This window comes from Ctenopharyngodon idella, chromosome 17 (assembly GCF_019924925.1).
Source record: "Ctenopharyngodon idella isolate HZGC_01 chromosome 17, HZGC01, whole genome shotgun sequence".
Taxonomy (NCBI): domain Eukaryota; kingdom Metazoa; phylum Chordata; class Actinopteri; order Cypriniformes; family Xenocyprididae; genus Ctenopharyngodon; species Ctenopharyngodon idella.
The window spans coordinates 26,811,740-26,827,794 of record NC_067236.1 but is presented as its reverse complement, the minus strand read 5'-3'; the positions used below and the strand labels follow the sequence as shown (position 1 = coordinate 26,827,794).

Genomic DNA, 16,055 nt, shown 5'->3' with positions numbered 1-16,055 from the left:
GGACATAGCCCAGAGACAAAAACGAGTGATCTTCTACTGAAAGAATAAAATATTTAATCAGTTTATCAATTTGAATGCACTTTGGTATGAATATATAAATGGTAAGATCAACTATATGTGGACTACACATCCAGTATCTGTGTTTAAGTACATTTATTTTATTTAACATTTATTCTTGTAGCTGAATGAATATGTCAATGCCTCCTTCACTGAACATCTTTCCATTTCTATTTTTCCCTTTGAATTTCACCTGGCTATTGATTTACAGATCTTTCTAAGCTCACTTTGCTCACTACCTCTTTGCACCATGGCCTGCAGCAAGGACTCAGTCCAGAACACTTCATTTTGTTTTGTACTCATGACTTTTTTTTTTTTTTTTGTGCTGCACAGCAAACTATAATCGTCCTGAGCTAACGCTAGAGCTTTCAAACAGCCGCCGTTCATCTTCCTGTTTACACGGGAATGGTCTCGCTCCTTATCTTTAATCACTTTCTGGCTGAGGAGGGCAAGGTCGCATGGGACCTTATGACAAACTATCTCCCTGAGCACTCCTCTTTGTGTCCTCGCTAAAATTAGAAAGCAATACACAGTTTGTTTCAATTATAGATTCAAATCTAAAGTGGTGTCTTTTATTATGCCGTGCCTGTTTAATTTGAAGAGGGGATGGAAACGGTCTTGGGAGATAGAGAGTTGGTAATGTCTGGAGAAGACAAAAATGATACAGGCAGAAGACGGAGCAATGGCACAGGAACATTGGGTTCAGACAGCATGTACGGACCTGATTTCATTACACAGACACCTTGATATCAGAATATGAGGAATCTGTCCTCATGAGAAGATGATTTTTTTTGTTCCCCTAAATATTTTATTCAAATTTTATTTGTACAGCGCCTTCCATGCATGAAATGTGCTTTAGAGAACATAGTATAAAAAGAGAGGGAGAGAAAAAAAAAGAAAGCATAAAAAAGAAAGTATAAAAACTGGGGACGATTTAACGATTTAAAAAAAAAAAAAAACTATTACAAATATTTTCAATCATAATCAAATTAATATCTACGGAGCCCCGCACATGACATGCAAGAAAAGAAAAAAAAATCTTGCGCACGATTTACTAATTCGTTCCCTCGATTTACTAAATCGTGCGCACAAATTACTAATCGTTCCCTCGATTTACTAAATCGTGCACACGATGTACTAAAACATTGCGCGATTTACTATTTCGTTCCCTCGATTTATAAATCAAATTGAGGGAACGAAATAGTAAATCGTGCACACGTTTTAGTAAATCGAGGGAACGAATTAGTAAATCATGCGCACGATTTAGCCTACTATTTTTTTCCTGCATGTCATGTCCGGGGCTCCATAAATATCTGATCAAATTAATTTAAATTATTTATAACAAAAAATATTTTAATTAATTTAAATAATTATTATTTTTATAAAGTATTTATCAGGTGTAAACAAAGAACATTTTTAAAATGAAAATGGTATTTATCATTTACTAATATGATCAGTAAATCATGGCATTACTTGAACTCAAAAAAACTATGTATAGAACTCGTTCTTTTAAGTCAGTTTAATATAATTTAAGTTGAAATGACTTGTACAGCCAATTTGATTATACTTAATTTGAGGCAAAAATGGGACAAAAACATGCACATCAACGGCAAAAATGCTCAAGTTGGGTGCTCGACAAAGGAAATAATAAAAACCAGAAAAAAAACCGACACACCAAGGGCCAGCGCAAACCTTCTTTGGCATTAAAAAACTACTGTCAGTATTTACTAAAGACGCACAGTGAAAAATTAGCACTGAAAAGGCGTGGACACGGTTATTTTTGCCTCTAACCTTATTGCATATGCATTCGTAGGAGTTTCCCTTCCAGACACAAAATTTATGGGAGGAGAGAATTTAAATGAATTATGCAAGGTGATTTACTAAGGTTTGCTCTAGTCAATTTACTGGTATTTGCATTATTTATTGCCTAAAAAAGGATGTCTTAAACCAGACGCTAATTTGGTAGATTTAGCTATCGGTCTCTTGGTAGACTGCATTGGTCATTATGGAAATGATGTGGCTGCATCCGTGTTATTTAATGTTCACGTCATCAGTAGATCACGTGCAGAACTTTCCACTCCCATCGGTGCTTTTTGTAATTGCGCTCTCACACTAATTTGCCCTATTCAGTAAACCTGACCCCAAGGCTCCTAAAATGCAAAAATCGGTCATGTGATCCTTGATTAATTACCTGTTAGTATAAAGGCTTGTTGGTTCAAATTTTTAATTGTCTGACAGAGAGCCTGCATGCTCAAAATGTTACCTGTGTGAGAGTCCGTTATTAAATTTTTGCATTTTTGGAGCCTTGGTGTCCCAACATTTTTTCTGTACTTAATTTGAGTTTTCCAGTTGAAATAGGTGGAAATTGATCATTTATATTTTCAGCAAGTGAAATAATGTTCTATTTTCTATTAAAACTTTTAGTACTGCTGTGATCCTGTACATCCACATATAGTGCTTCTAAATATCTTTTACCAAATTACACAGGGAATGAGGTGCAATAAAGAGGAGAATCTTAGTTGAAATGCAGCCTAAATGCTACTGCTATTGTCATGCAAACTTGTCTGTTCCCAGTAACGTCCCTTTGTTACTTTTTATCCGGTATCACGCTTCAAGAGGAAATAAACTGGAGTATAGTGAAACTCGATTCACATTTCAATACACTACTGTGGCCAGGAGATTGGACTCGCATCATCTACCCAAGGAGTGCCTTGATACGGCTCCCATAGCTTTGGCCCTTTTAACTATGGCTGCCGCGCATTTCAATAAATCAAGGCCGCCGTCTCTTAGGGATAGCGGCGTCTGCCCACGCGTAATATCCCGTTCCCACGTGGCTCGTCAGCACCTTCTGAAACGTATCAGTCCTCTGCACCACAGCCGTCTGTCGGCCGCCTCCAACCTCCATATAATTGGATTCTAAACACAACTCTGGAGAAATATTAGTCTTTATTGTGGTAGTGCAGCAACTCCCGTTGCTGACAGTATTTTTTCTGTCTCAGTGGATCATGCGGTTAACCCCTGAACTATCTGCCAGCTCTCATGCAGAAGAAAATGTATGGCTTTTAGGTTAGATTTAAAGCATGCTGGGCACACCTTAGCACATTGTTTTTGTGTTTTCGAAACTTATTATGCATACCTAGTATACAATGTATTTGTATATGTATTTTCATTTAAACTTTTTCATTTAGATTTAAGCTAAAATCTGTTCAGTTACGTGATAATTAGAAGCTGCAGTCCAAAACGGCTAAGCCTCTATTAACTCTACACTTCATTCATGAGGAAGCTATTAATATGCAAAAAATATCCATTAGTTGTTCCCATTGTGGACAATTACGAGGGTCCCAGTGTGGCGGCTTAATTAAATCCGAAAAAAATCATGTTGTTTCTGTGAGGTACATCACAACATTGCAGTAATTTGTTTGTTTCTCGACATGTCCTCCCAGCAACAACACAGCAAGAGATGCTAGCTGCTGTGCACAGCAGATGCACGGTGACAGATAACAGTCCCTAGAATTGGCCACATACGTGTCTTACATAGATTCAGTGTTTTACAACTTATAAACATACACAGTAAATACTTATCAAGACCAGCCATCCGCATTCATCCGCATGAGAATTTGCGCATTCAGTAGTGATTAATCTCTAAATCTAATTAAGCAGGCTTTTAAATCATTAAATTGCATTATAGGGATAGTTCACATCAAAATAATAAATTCTGTTGTCATTTACTTACACACAAGTTGTTGCAAACCTGTATGACTCTTTCTTTCTTCTATGGAACACATAAGGAGAAATTTGAATAATGTCCTGTCGCTCTTTTCCATGCAATTACAATGAACGTGACTGGAGCTTTGAAACTTTCAAAGAAGTATGTGAAAGCACCATGAAAGTATCATATAAACATAAAAGTAGTCCATATAATATGATTATAAGCCATATAATGGTTTGTATGACAAACAATCTTTTATTTAAGTCATTCATTAATAATTAATAATTCATTAATAATAATTGACCTCCAGTGGGTTGTTAACCAATGTGACTGTATCATTTAACCATTGAGTTGAACTTGAGAACCAGATCAGTTCAAGAACAAATGATTCACACTGAGGGGCTGTTTACACAACACCGTTTTCAACTAAAAACGGAAAACTTTTTATGCGTTTTGGCCGTTCATTTACACGACAACTGTGTTTCGGTGGCCTGAAAATGCAAACTTTTGAAAAAGGGGTTTCAAAGTGCAAGTTTTTGAAAACGATACCGTGCAAACACGAATCTGTGAAATGGTGACGGAATGCACATGCGTATTGTGTTTAGCCTATCCACCTTATTTGTCAACGCGGAATTAAGGTATTTCCGTGCATGTGCGAGACTTCTTATTTATTAGCCGCTATAGGGAAATAATGAGAAAAATATCAAAGTGCAGTAAACTATAAAAATAAGGTGGATAGGCATGCGCGTTTGGTGCGAGTGCTCTGTATAAGAATGCATATGCGTATGCGCAGGCGTGTAATCTTTCTTTACAAAGTGACATCAACTACTTTTCTGGCATGCATAATCCAGCATTTTTAGTCTTTTTCACGGATCCGTGTGAAAGGATAGTTTTGATAACGTTGTCATCGGTACAAAGAAAAAAACTTTTCCTTTTTTAGTACATCATTCTTGTGTAAATGTATACCCTGATTTTGTAAAGACTTACTGATCCCATTGAAAAGAACATCATTACTTTTTTTTATTTTTATTTATTTATTTATTTTTGACATCATTAACCCTAAAATTTACATAAACCCTGCCCCCGAGAACACGCAACAAATGGGGCGAGGCCATGTTGGGCTGCTTTAGAGAAGAGGAACAGTTGTTGAAAAAAAAAAAAATCCATAAAAATAGGGTGTACTGTACACAATGTACTGTATTAATTTGATAGAATTTTTAAAGGTGTTTTACCTGTATTTTGAATTTTGAACTTCATTGCATTGTGTTTTGCATCCAGTAATTTTATGGAAATGTCCATAAAATTACTGGATAATGTCCTGGTAATTTTCTGCCAGTACATTATCCGTTTTTTTTACGGATTTTTTCTTTCTTTCTTTTTTTTTTTTTACAGTGTAGAGTTGCTATGCCATCATTTTATGCTGAACTGCTTCACAAATGTGGGTCAATTCAACGCTAGATTTGCACAAAAGATTAACATGATGGGCCATGCTAGTCGATGAGTTGAATCAGCTCCACATTAACTACATAAATTTATCCACTAACCATTCAGAAACGTCCAGATGCATTCTAAAAGTTGTAACTTCTTCTCTCCACCAGTGTCTGACTCCGATTTGAACAATGTAAGGCTGAACACCATTACAATCGTCATTTTGGCTGCGTGAGATTCTCCAGCTTTGTTGTTAAGCAACAGAAGCATGAGCTGTTAAAGCTCCACCCTCTTTTGGAAAGCGGCCGTGAGCAGCAACTAATTTGCATTTAAAGGGACACAGACAAAACCGGTGTGTTTCTGCTCAAACCCAAATGGGGGCAAATTTGACGAGCTATAATAAATGATCTGTGGGGTATTTTGAGCTGAAACTTCACAGACACATTCTGGGGACACCAGAGACTTATATTACATCTTGTGAAAAGAGCCATTATATATCCCCTTTAATATGGCTTATAAGACTTAATAAATACAAAGATTTTCTTTTGTCATTTGTGAGCATATAAAATAATTATATATAATTATTCTTGTGTTTCACGCAGTTTGGAACGGTTTTCATTTTTTTAGAGAACTGTTCCTTAAAAATATAGCAAGTCCGTTTTAAAAAATTGCTTCAAATAAAACTTTTACAATGAATTTGATGTATCCTATTCAGTCACTTCCAGTTTTTTTTTTTTTTTTTTTTTTTTTTAAAAACACTGACATTAACCTTTACAACATCTTTACAACAGATACATCAAACCCTGTCTTACTCCATTATGCTCTCATATACACTGTATAAGCTAAAACATTAACAAAATCAACACTACCATAATAAGCAATTCCATCCAAATGCCCAGCACATTAAATCGTGCTGCCGGGGATCCAGTTTAAAGCAAATGAGCACTTATGACAACATGGCTGAAAGTGGGCTAATTCGAAGAGAAAATCCTTTGCCGTGTCTCACTAAGGGTTTGATCCCCTCTGGCACACAGCTCTTTAATGTACTACATTTCAGCAATACAGCAAAGTAAAAGGATTTGGTGATTTTGGATTGGAACGACCATAACCACCCAAAATCCCTCCTATTAGAGGCCAAAAGGACGTACGAGACCAAACGTAGTCCCTCAGCATTCTGCAGACACAAAAAATGAAATGAATATCATCATCCCACCCCTCTGATATGAAAATGTGTGCAGCTCAATTAACCTACCTTACATCAATAATTCAGACGCCCAGAGGAAAACACACCCCTTATATGTGAGGTTTACCATCATCCCTGCCTGGCGAATAAGCTCAGATACATTAATGAAATAAAGATTGCCCTCGAGATAAAGAAAAAGTCAATTTTACAAACTTCTTCCACATCAAATCAGGCTACAACCTAGCTGAGACTTATTTTAAACAGTATCAGATATTCAATTCCCTTTTATTAAAAATCAACATGTTTTGTGCTTCTGATATGCTAAAGCTAACTGCCTCATAATGCTAAGCTATTCTACTGTCATTCAAAGCCAAGAAATCACATAATGCTATATCTTTTCTGTTTCTGCGCCTATCCTAAACATGATTAATACAAGAAAAACCCTTCCTTGTGATGTCTCTCAAGACTTCTCTTCCAGTCGAACTTCTTTGAAGAACAGCAGCACGTACTAAAGCAAACCTCGAAAGAGTTCTACACTGAGATCCACACAAGCCCGGCTTCTCTTCGTCTCTACAGCCCTAGTCTTAATTAAGCCGAATAAAATGTGTAGACCTTGTTCCAGTTCGACGCAAATGCAAATGACTTAAAAATAGATCTCTCATCCCAGCACAATGCAAGTAGGGAACACAGTTCACAATTAAATTACTTCCCCAACTGTAACAGACCACTTGTTTACTGATCCTGTTTGCACAAATTAAGATGAGAAAGCAAACATGACCTCCAGCCTGTTGACCTACTAGACTGATTGGAATTAATTAGAAACCTCCTGCCAATTCCGCTCAAGTACCCACAATCCTCCATTCATCCTCAAGATTGTGAATGAGGGCTGTATTCGTTCTTCATTCTCATTTCAAACTCATCACTCGACAATGTACCGTTCTTTGAGTTTTGGCCATATGATACTGTTTTTGTTTATTATTTTTGAGATATTCTGTTATCACTGAGTGACTAAGGAAATTAAAAAAAAAAAGAATTAAACAGAAAAAAAAGGCTATTCACTGCAACACAAGTCTTAACAGAGCAATGGTGACAAAAATTAGTCCAAAGATGGGCCAATGTGCGTGGGATGGGGATTTATAAAATGAATACATAAATAAACACGTTAGAAATGACTGTGGGTGTATCATTATCTATTTCCAAAAGCTTAATTCCAGTCATGTTAGGTGACGCCAACAAAATGACTCACCCTAATACCATCACACGTCTTTCACCCTTTCGTGCGCAATATGCAACTGTGACTGTTTCATTAGATCAGATAACAATCCATGGTTGTGTTTTCTTGAACGTCTATTAGCCTCATAAGCCAAACAAGTCCCACAGCAGTGCTGTTTTCTAGAGTGCGTCAGAGAGAATTGTTTTATTCTCAAGCATGGCTCTGCTCCAGGCAGACGCACGCCCTCTTGTTACCGCAGCGTTTGCATGTGTTTTGCCTTTCTGTGCTCAGATTGAAATGCGGTCTAATGCTTCGCTGAGCATCTACGGTTTCCAGCTAAAGTCAGACATGGTCAACTTCAGCTTTAATGTTAGTGGAAATTTCCATCTCTGTGGTTCTCTGCGCATCTGTGGGAGATTCTTGAAGACCACAGGCCTGAATTTGGGGTGAAAGTAGCTCATGTTTAGGATGTGTTCTCTTTCTTAACAGAGATCCCTGTATCTTGTGACCTGAAGGTAGAAAAGAACTGTCATCTGATATATTTCACTGATACGATGACAGTAAAAGCACAATGTGCATGACAAACAACACTGACAGCAATGGTAATGTATATATATTATTAATGTTTTCTCTGAGTTACTACTGTGAATTGAGGCAATTAACAATTGATTTTCTACTAATTTAATTACTTAAATTAATGTACTATTTTAATTCAACAAATGCGCTGAGTAGGAAGAACACATTTGTAGCCCCAATTCTCTTAGCATTAGTCAGTCGTAAACTTTCTTTATGCGGTCAACTGTGGGGGCTTCATGATTACAAATGTCCCTTGCCAAAATGTGTCTCAGACACAGAGGAGACTGATGGCTTTAATATCACTTCCACCGGCTCAATTTGTACCAGGATGCCTATGAAATGGCCAGTCTAATCGCATTTCGCCAAACCACAGTGTTTTATTGGCTCCCGGTCAAACTTTATGTGGGCGGCACTCTGTTTGGTTGTCAAGAGCATGAGAATGAGGCTTTGTGCACCCGCTCTCGTATCTTTATCTAAAGGACGTGGAGAATTATAAACAATTCTCGTTGGTTATGAAAAACATCAAAACAAAAACGTGTCAGAGAGGCTCTTGACCTTAATAAAATTGAGTCGTGGACACCGCTTGTGCTTGCGTTAACTGGAGCAAGTTGTTTGCATACTGTTGGAAAATCATTCAAACGCACCTGGTTGAGTGACTTCTCCTAAATGAAACAAAAGCCACTGATTTGCATATTTATAATTTGACATCCCACACAGACACAATGTATTGTTGCTGCAGTGTGTTTACCTGTCCACATATGTGACATACTTGACCTGGGCGTGGTCCAATCGTTGTTTCTCATTTGAATGCCTATTTGCATCTGCAAACTCAAAGCTGAAGAAATAGGTCTAGCTTGACAAATAAGCACTCTGGAAATCATTGGACCAAACTGAAAGTGTAATAAATTAAGGACAACGCTGTCAGCAGCACTGAGATGTTCTGCAGAATGGAAGGTGTAGCTATGCAGAAAACCTCCTGAAAATACATTCCAGAGATTTATTTTCCATGTTGTGTTGCAACAAATTTCTGTCCTCATTTATTTGAATTGTAAATCTGGGCCAGACGTTATTTGTGGTGTAGTTCTCAAATCATAAATGATGAGGAGACGTAGGCACACATGCGAAAAAACACATGCCAGTCGCATAAACACAGCATTATGTTAAAGGGATAGTTCACCCAAAAATGAAAATTCTGTCATTAATTACTCACCCTCATGTCGTTCCAAACCTGTAAGACTTTCGTTCATCTTCGGAATGCAAATGAAGATATTTTTAATGCACACACAACTGAAAATTTGACGCTTCAAAACATTCATAAAGAGATCGTAAAACAAATCCTGAATTGAGCGGTTTAGTCCAAATTTTCTGAAGCAACTCGATTGCTTTATGTGATAAACCTATTTAATTTAGGGTTTTATTCACATATAAACATTGATCGATGAACATGACCAGAAGCTTAACCGAACCTGATTGATTCCTGAAGCTCAAACATGCTGCGTAACACACGAGAATGTACCTTATTGGTTCTCAACATGCTTGAGCTTCCATTTATCACAACTGTTGTATGAGTTGATGAATGTTTATATGTGAATATAAGCCTAAATTCAATCTGTTCATCATGCAAAGCAATCGAGTCTCTTCAGAACATTTGGACTAAATCGCTCAATACATATGGATTAGTTTTCTGATCTCTTTATGAACTTTTTGAAGTGTCAAAGTTTCAGTTGCGTAGGTTGTCTATGGAGGGACAAAAAGTTCTCGGATTTCATCAAAAAGTTCTTTATTTGTGTTCTGAAGATGAATGAAAGACTTACGGGTTTGGAACGACATGATGGTGAGTAATTAATGACAGTTTTCATTTTTGGGTGAACTAACCTTGAAGACCGTGTCTGAAGAACTAGTTTGATCAGCTAGAGGGTAATAAGTCTAAGACCAGTTTTAGTTTTTATGCAACTGACTTTTTAAAAAAAATAAATAAATAAAAAAAAGTTGACTAAAGGCGCAATATACTTTAAGCAAAATCGAAAAACAACCTGGTTTGACAACCACTTCAAACAAAATCAGGCCAAAACAAAGTTTGTTTGGAGTTTGTTTTGGGAGTACGAAACCGCTCACTAAAGCAAACTTCCAGAAAAGTTTGCTCCAGCTGGTTAACACCTTCAAACTACCATTGGTCTGTTGTGATTACGTAATAAGTAGATGTGCTCTGGGGCTCTGCCTACTTTGACATGGAAATCATATCAGTTTAGTTTTTTCTGTTCATTCCGTCGAGGTCTGACACAAGTAAAAACATGAACACATTGGAGATCTACTTTATACTAAAAACTGAAGTTGCAGTTCTAACTGATAGAGACACTGACACTGGCTTGCTTTAAAGCAATCTATTGTATAAAGTGCTATACAAATAAACAATGTAATTGACTGGAGTGATGAATTGAAGAGCTGGTGCAAACATATCCACGTCGCTATGATCAGATGCTTTTTTAACTGCAGTTTTCTTACCGTCTTTTTTTTTGTTTTGTTTTTTATTGAGAGTAACGCACACAGTACATTTTTACATATTCACCTAAACGTCGCTCCCAGCAGCGTCTTTAAACCCCTAAGCAAAGAACTTTGCCGTGAGTAAATTGGGGCCTAAACTTGTAAGACTAGTCTTAGCAATTTATTCAACAGGCCCCAATGAAGCCTTCATTCGAATTTGTGCTTGTGTGTCAGGGGTCGTACCTGTATTGTGGGTGGAGTGCGGTGTTTTCTCGTGGTGGTGGTGGACATGGTGGTAGTGGTCTCGATAAAGGTGGTGGACATCTCTGGGGGGAGGGCCGTGGTTCTTGCTGAACCTGCGGCGGGAATCTCCCCCACCAGGCGAACGCTGCCGTTGATTTTGACGTTAGGGTTCCCCTGAGCAGCCATGTTGAGCACTTTGAGGCCATTGTAGTAGAGTCCGGAGAGTTGGCCCTGAAATGGCCTCTTGCGGTCTGAACCACCAATTGTTATCGTGGCCTGGGTGTTGAATATCGTTAACTGCCGCCCTGAGGATGCAAGAAAGATCCAGAACATTTCTTGCTTATGGGTCAGTAAGATCACAAAATATCTCATTCAGCAACAAGATTCATAGCTGTTTTGAGCACTTAACCTACCCAACCAAGGTACAATGACTTGGATGTCTGTGCTGGATTACTACGGCTTAATTTCCTTTTGAAATGCTCAGGGTTATACTACCATGAGATGCGTCGTAAACATTTGGAGGGCCAGACTATAAACCAGACCCATTATGTCTCCCTGAATGAGTCTAGCTACAAGATCATGATGGCTGCAGTAAGTTTTACTATAATTGTCTCTATGAGGAGAGATCACCCAAACTAATAAATAACAAAATGCCTTATGACAGGCATATGAAAGTATCCTGAAATATTAAGATAGAGACATTCTTACATTATAAACACGGTATAATGTACAAATCACTGATTCTTAGGACATGGAACAAAACAGGCTACAGAAACATTTTGGTACCAAATAATTATTTTAGATACATTATGATAGTGTAAAATGTATCTAACATTTTATTTCAGGTCATTTTGATTAAACAAAGAGAAAATAAAATAATTTGTTTCGAGAACATTCTAGCAATCACCTCTGATTAAATGTCAACAGAATTGTTGCTATTTTAAAAACTAATGACAGGTGAAACATGTTTTCAAACACGTTTTGTCATATGTCTCAAGAATCAGTTAAATAATAGGCAAAATTTGTGATAATTTGTGAATATCCTGTGGTTGTGAATAAAAAGATTCATATCTCAACAATTCAGAAATAAATAAACAATTTCAGGTTTTAACAAGTCCAGAGATCATAATTTCTTCATGATTATATATATATAAAAAAAAATCCTAATTTGAGTAATTCCAGTGATTATAATGAGGAGGGCTCCTGATGATATGCAATTAATGTCTGAAACAATAATCATGCTGTCGTTTTCTTCCCGGATGATACTTCCTGTGCAGCCACAAGCTGCTGCCTGAAACAGCTCTTGTGTTTCTCAATTTCTCCTGGAAAATCACTAAACCTTTCTATTAGCCAGAAATTCAAGAGATATTTATGTTTTAATTAATTCGTTTTAAAGTTTACTTTTAAAACATTCATAAAAGGTTTACTAGGCCAATATAGAATCATTAAACAATGTATATATTATTTAGTCTGACAAAGATCAATGAGCATTGAAAAGGCAAAAAAAAAAAGTGATTGGTGCAACACAAGATACAATGCATTTCTCTTCAGCTAAACTTATTTAGTTATAATGAGATAAGTAATGATGGTAAAAAGCAAATAATTAAATAAAAATAATAATAAATTTAAATAATAAATAAAAAGAGAGGAGGAAGTTACCTTTCTCCTGAAGCCATTCCTCTACGGGCCGGGCATATTTGAAAGGAATTTTCTTATTGGCCATTTGAATTCTCTCATTATCGCTGTTACCTTGGAAGTTTAAAAGACAGCTTTAAGAATCAATAATAAGAATCAATCACTCTTAAAAATACTTCTAATTACATTTTTTGTTATTTAAAAGTTATTTAAACACTTTTAGAATTGTTTAGTCATGTAAATTTATGTTTTATTTGAAAGCTGTTTGTGTTCATAGTCACATAGCAGTTAATTTTCTTTTTTTGCTCCAGTAATGAAACACTATTTAAACTGAACGTCTACTCAATCTTCTCTTGTAATTAAATCAATCACCACCAGAGTTGATAAAAACATATTTATGATAAATTTGGTTCATCTGTAATGAATGCCAGTAGATTAGCTGCCTGCGGTCAATCCATCTATCCATCAAAAATGACAGCATACACTCTTTCATGCTCCACATACTTATAATTATATACACATTTATCTGCTGATTGCTAATGATGCCGGTCAATATTTACAATTTTTCACACAGAAAAACACATCAATAGTCATAATCATACAGCATCATTGACAAACAAGAACTAGACAGCAGCTGCTTCTGTTTTCCAAAGCCACGGAAATTATACAGTTGTGAAATCATGTTTGATGAATGAGCTGGTACCAAAGCGAGTCGCAGGCCTCCCCTCATGAGATGCGTCTGGGGATGTTTGCTTTAATGGCAAGCCCAAAGAGCTGTGCTGATATTCCATACTATTGGGGGCTCGTGGAGACGCAGCAGGAAGCTGGATGTCATTTGAGGACAGGGGGCCACAACGTCGTGCTGTTTCAACAATGGCTTCGAGTGCTAAGGGTGGCACGACACTGCAGGATGTTGTGTGAGCCAAATTTCAGGACTCCAAGGAGGGGTGTACCAGGGGGCCAGCCCAAAGGCAACCTCCATCTTTGGCTTAGCTGTCTTCAGACAGCAGGAAGCGCAACCAATACCCTCAAAACCCGGGAATTTGAGTCACACATATCTGAAGCCCAACCGCTCGGAGGTAGCCTCTGAGAGGAACGCCAAACAAAACAAAAAAAGTTTTTGACTTTTTTTTTTTTTTTTTTTCACAAAATGGAAGAATGAGTTCTGAGACAACTGTATACTAGCAATTTTATCTTATTTTGTGTTATGCAGTGGACAGAAAGTCATATAGGTTTTAAACGAAATGAAAGCAAGTAAATTAGGCATGTACGATATATAGAAATAAAATCAATATCGGCTGAGATTAAGTTAAATAAATATTTGCCTTACTATTTCAGAGTGAAGCATGCCACTTATTTGCTGACAAACCGGTAAAACAAAAGCTTCATTTAAAAATGAAGAAATTAAGATGTAAATATTAGTATTATAATTTTACAGTATACTATAGAATTAAATTATTTTTATTAAGTGTTTTGTATTATTATTATTTTACAATACAGTATTATTGCAAAATATTTCTTATCCGCTTGTTAAGTATGATGTCACAGTATCAGTGTCCAAATGCTCTAGTTGACCGGACAATGATTAATTTTTTTCTGAATCATTAAAATACTGGTGTCTTTTAAAAGTCAAAGTTGTGCTATAAATGAATATTGCTCATAAACAGCTGTCGAGATTGTATTGGACCCCTTATTTGTGATGTCATGATTTAACAAGTGGATTTTGTTTAATATTTTTATTTAATAATAATCACAATAAAAATCATATTTTAAAGTCCTATTCAATGGGTCAAAACAGTGGGATTGTGGCCTATGAAAACTCAAGTGCAAAGAGGATTGAGTTGGGGCTTGTAAAGAGAGTACCCAACACTAAGTTTTTCCCAGATTTTTCAAGGATGGTTGACACTCAAAAAAGTCTTCAGAGTAAAAAGTCATTTTTTACTTTTTTTTATCATCTTTTTTTCTATGCAGATGTACTCCCCAACAAAATCATCCTCCATCATTGTTTGATTAATTCTTTCCAAATATAGCTATCGAAGTCATCTGTTGAAAATACCTGTATTTTTCATAGTGCAATATATATATATATTTCAGAATGTCAGGCCCTGTTTACACCTGGTATCAAGATGTGTTTTGGTCGAGGGAGACACATACCCGTTTACACTTGGTATTTTAATCTGCCTCCTTTGTCCACTTTCAACTATTTCTGTCCTGATTTCTTTGAGGGGAAGGTCTATGGGTGGGTAAATGTATGGGTTTTTTCAGATCCTTCGATCTAATGGACAAAATAAGCTCAAGCAATTTACATATGAACGTGCCCAGAGACGACAGAAAAATACGGAGAGCATCAGCTTTCATTTTTATGCTCTGATAGCCGCAAGATGATGCCGAACGCTGTGAGTGAGTGTTAGAAATCAGAAATGGTGAGAGAACATTGTGCTTGGTATGTTTTTAGTCTTTAAACCAAACTTGGGTCTTCAGCCAAAAGTTTAAATCCTGACAGGCTAGCGCGCTTCTTATAACGTTTATGCGTTAAGTCAGTAGGCGGAGAGTAAGGTGGTCTTTTAGGGCTGTTCGAACGCATTTGACAACATAAGCGTCTACGCTACAAAAGCAATCCGGTTGGATGCGTTTTTGACTACCTCTGGAAGTTGTCGAAAGTGGACAAGCTCAAAACGTTTTACACTCCGTTTACACCTGTATTTAGCATCGTCCACTTGTGATCTGATCAACCAAAATGCATCTTGATACCAGGTGTAAACAGAGTCTCAGTTGTAGGTGCAATCCTAGAGTTAATGACAAAATTTGCATTTTCAGGTGAACTATCCCTTTAACAGGACACTAGCTTTACATCATGAACGAACCCCCAGGTAAAGTCACCCATATGACCTAACCTGCAATCCTTGTGTTACTGATACAGACCCTTAACCATGTGGCAGCACCACAGACAGATGTTGCAGGTGGCTCTAGAACTGGCCATGTGGGAGGGCAGTGGGACAAGAAGAGAGCAGAAGGAGGACGCTTATTATTAGCAGAAAGAGGGAGTACAGCTGACTGAGGCCATGACCTTCCTCAGATTCACACGCACCACACACATCGTTTTTCCCCATTCTCTCCTATTTTATTTCAAGTCCCGAATTCAGTTTTACCTTGGTAAGGAATGTGTTATGCTTCAAATTGATCCTCAAGAGAGGCAATGTCGACTGCTATCATTCGAAGCTCTGCTAAGGTGTTAGTGGTGGCACTACAGGGTAGCCTGATGGTGGAAACTCATTAAAGCTGGGCTCATCCAGGGCTCTGGCTCTGTTATAGACATCATAACATCAGATCCTAAAAATAAAACCTCAAATACAGGCCGTTTAAAATTAAAATTGACGCTCTTTACTTTGTTAGTGCACATTACTAGTCTTTTGGTGAACAATTCTTCCATGCTAGTTTATTTATACACACACGCGAAAAAAATCTTTAAAATATACATCCCCTCTAGAACGGCCTTCCTTCTCTGATGACGTCAGTTTGATGGCTTGGGT

At 37.1% G+C, this 16,055-nt stretch overlaps 1 protein-coding gene across 27 annotated transcripts in view; it reads right to left on the bottom strand.

The window, feature by feature from the left end:
- nrxn3a (neurexin 3a) overlaps positions 1-16,055 on the bottom strand; it is a 350,095-nt gene that overhangs the window by 29,952 nt on the left and 304,088 nt on the right. For all 27 annotated transcript variants that reach the window (XR_007925837.1, XR_007925839.1, XR_007925840.1 and 24 more), the window contains 2 exons: positions 12,550-12,639; positions 10,891-11,195 (listed from right to left, as the gene is read on the bottom strand). Coding sequence is in view for 23 of the 27 variants with exons in the window: in XM_051867470.1 (XP_051723430.1) it covers positions 10,891-11,195; positions 12,550-12,639 (395 nt within the window). In the remaining 4 variants the exon portion in view is untranslated. The remainder of the gene's footprint in view (positions 1-10,890; positions 11,196-12,549; positions 12,640-16,055) is intronic.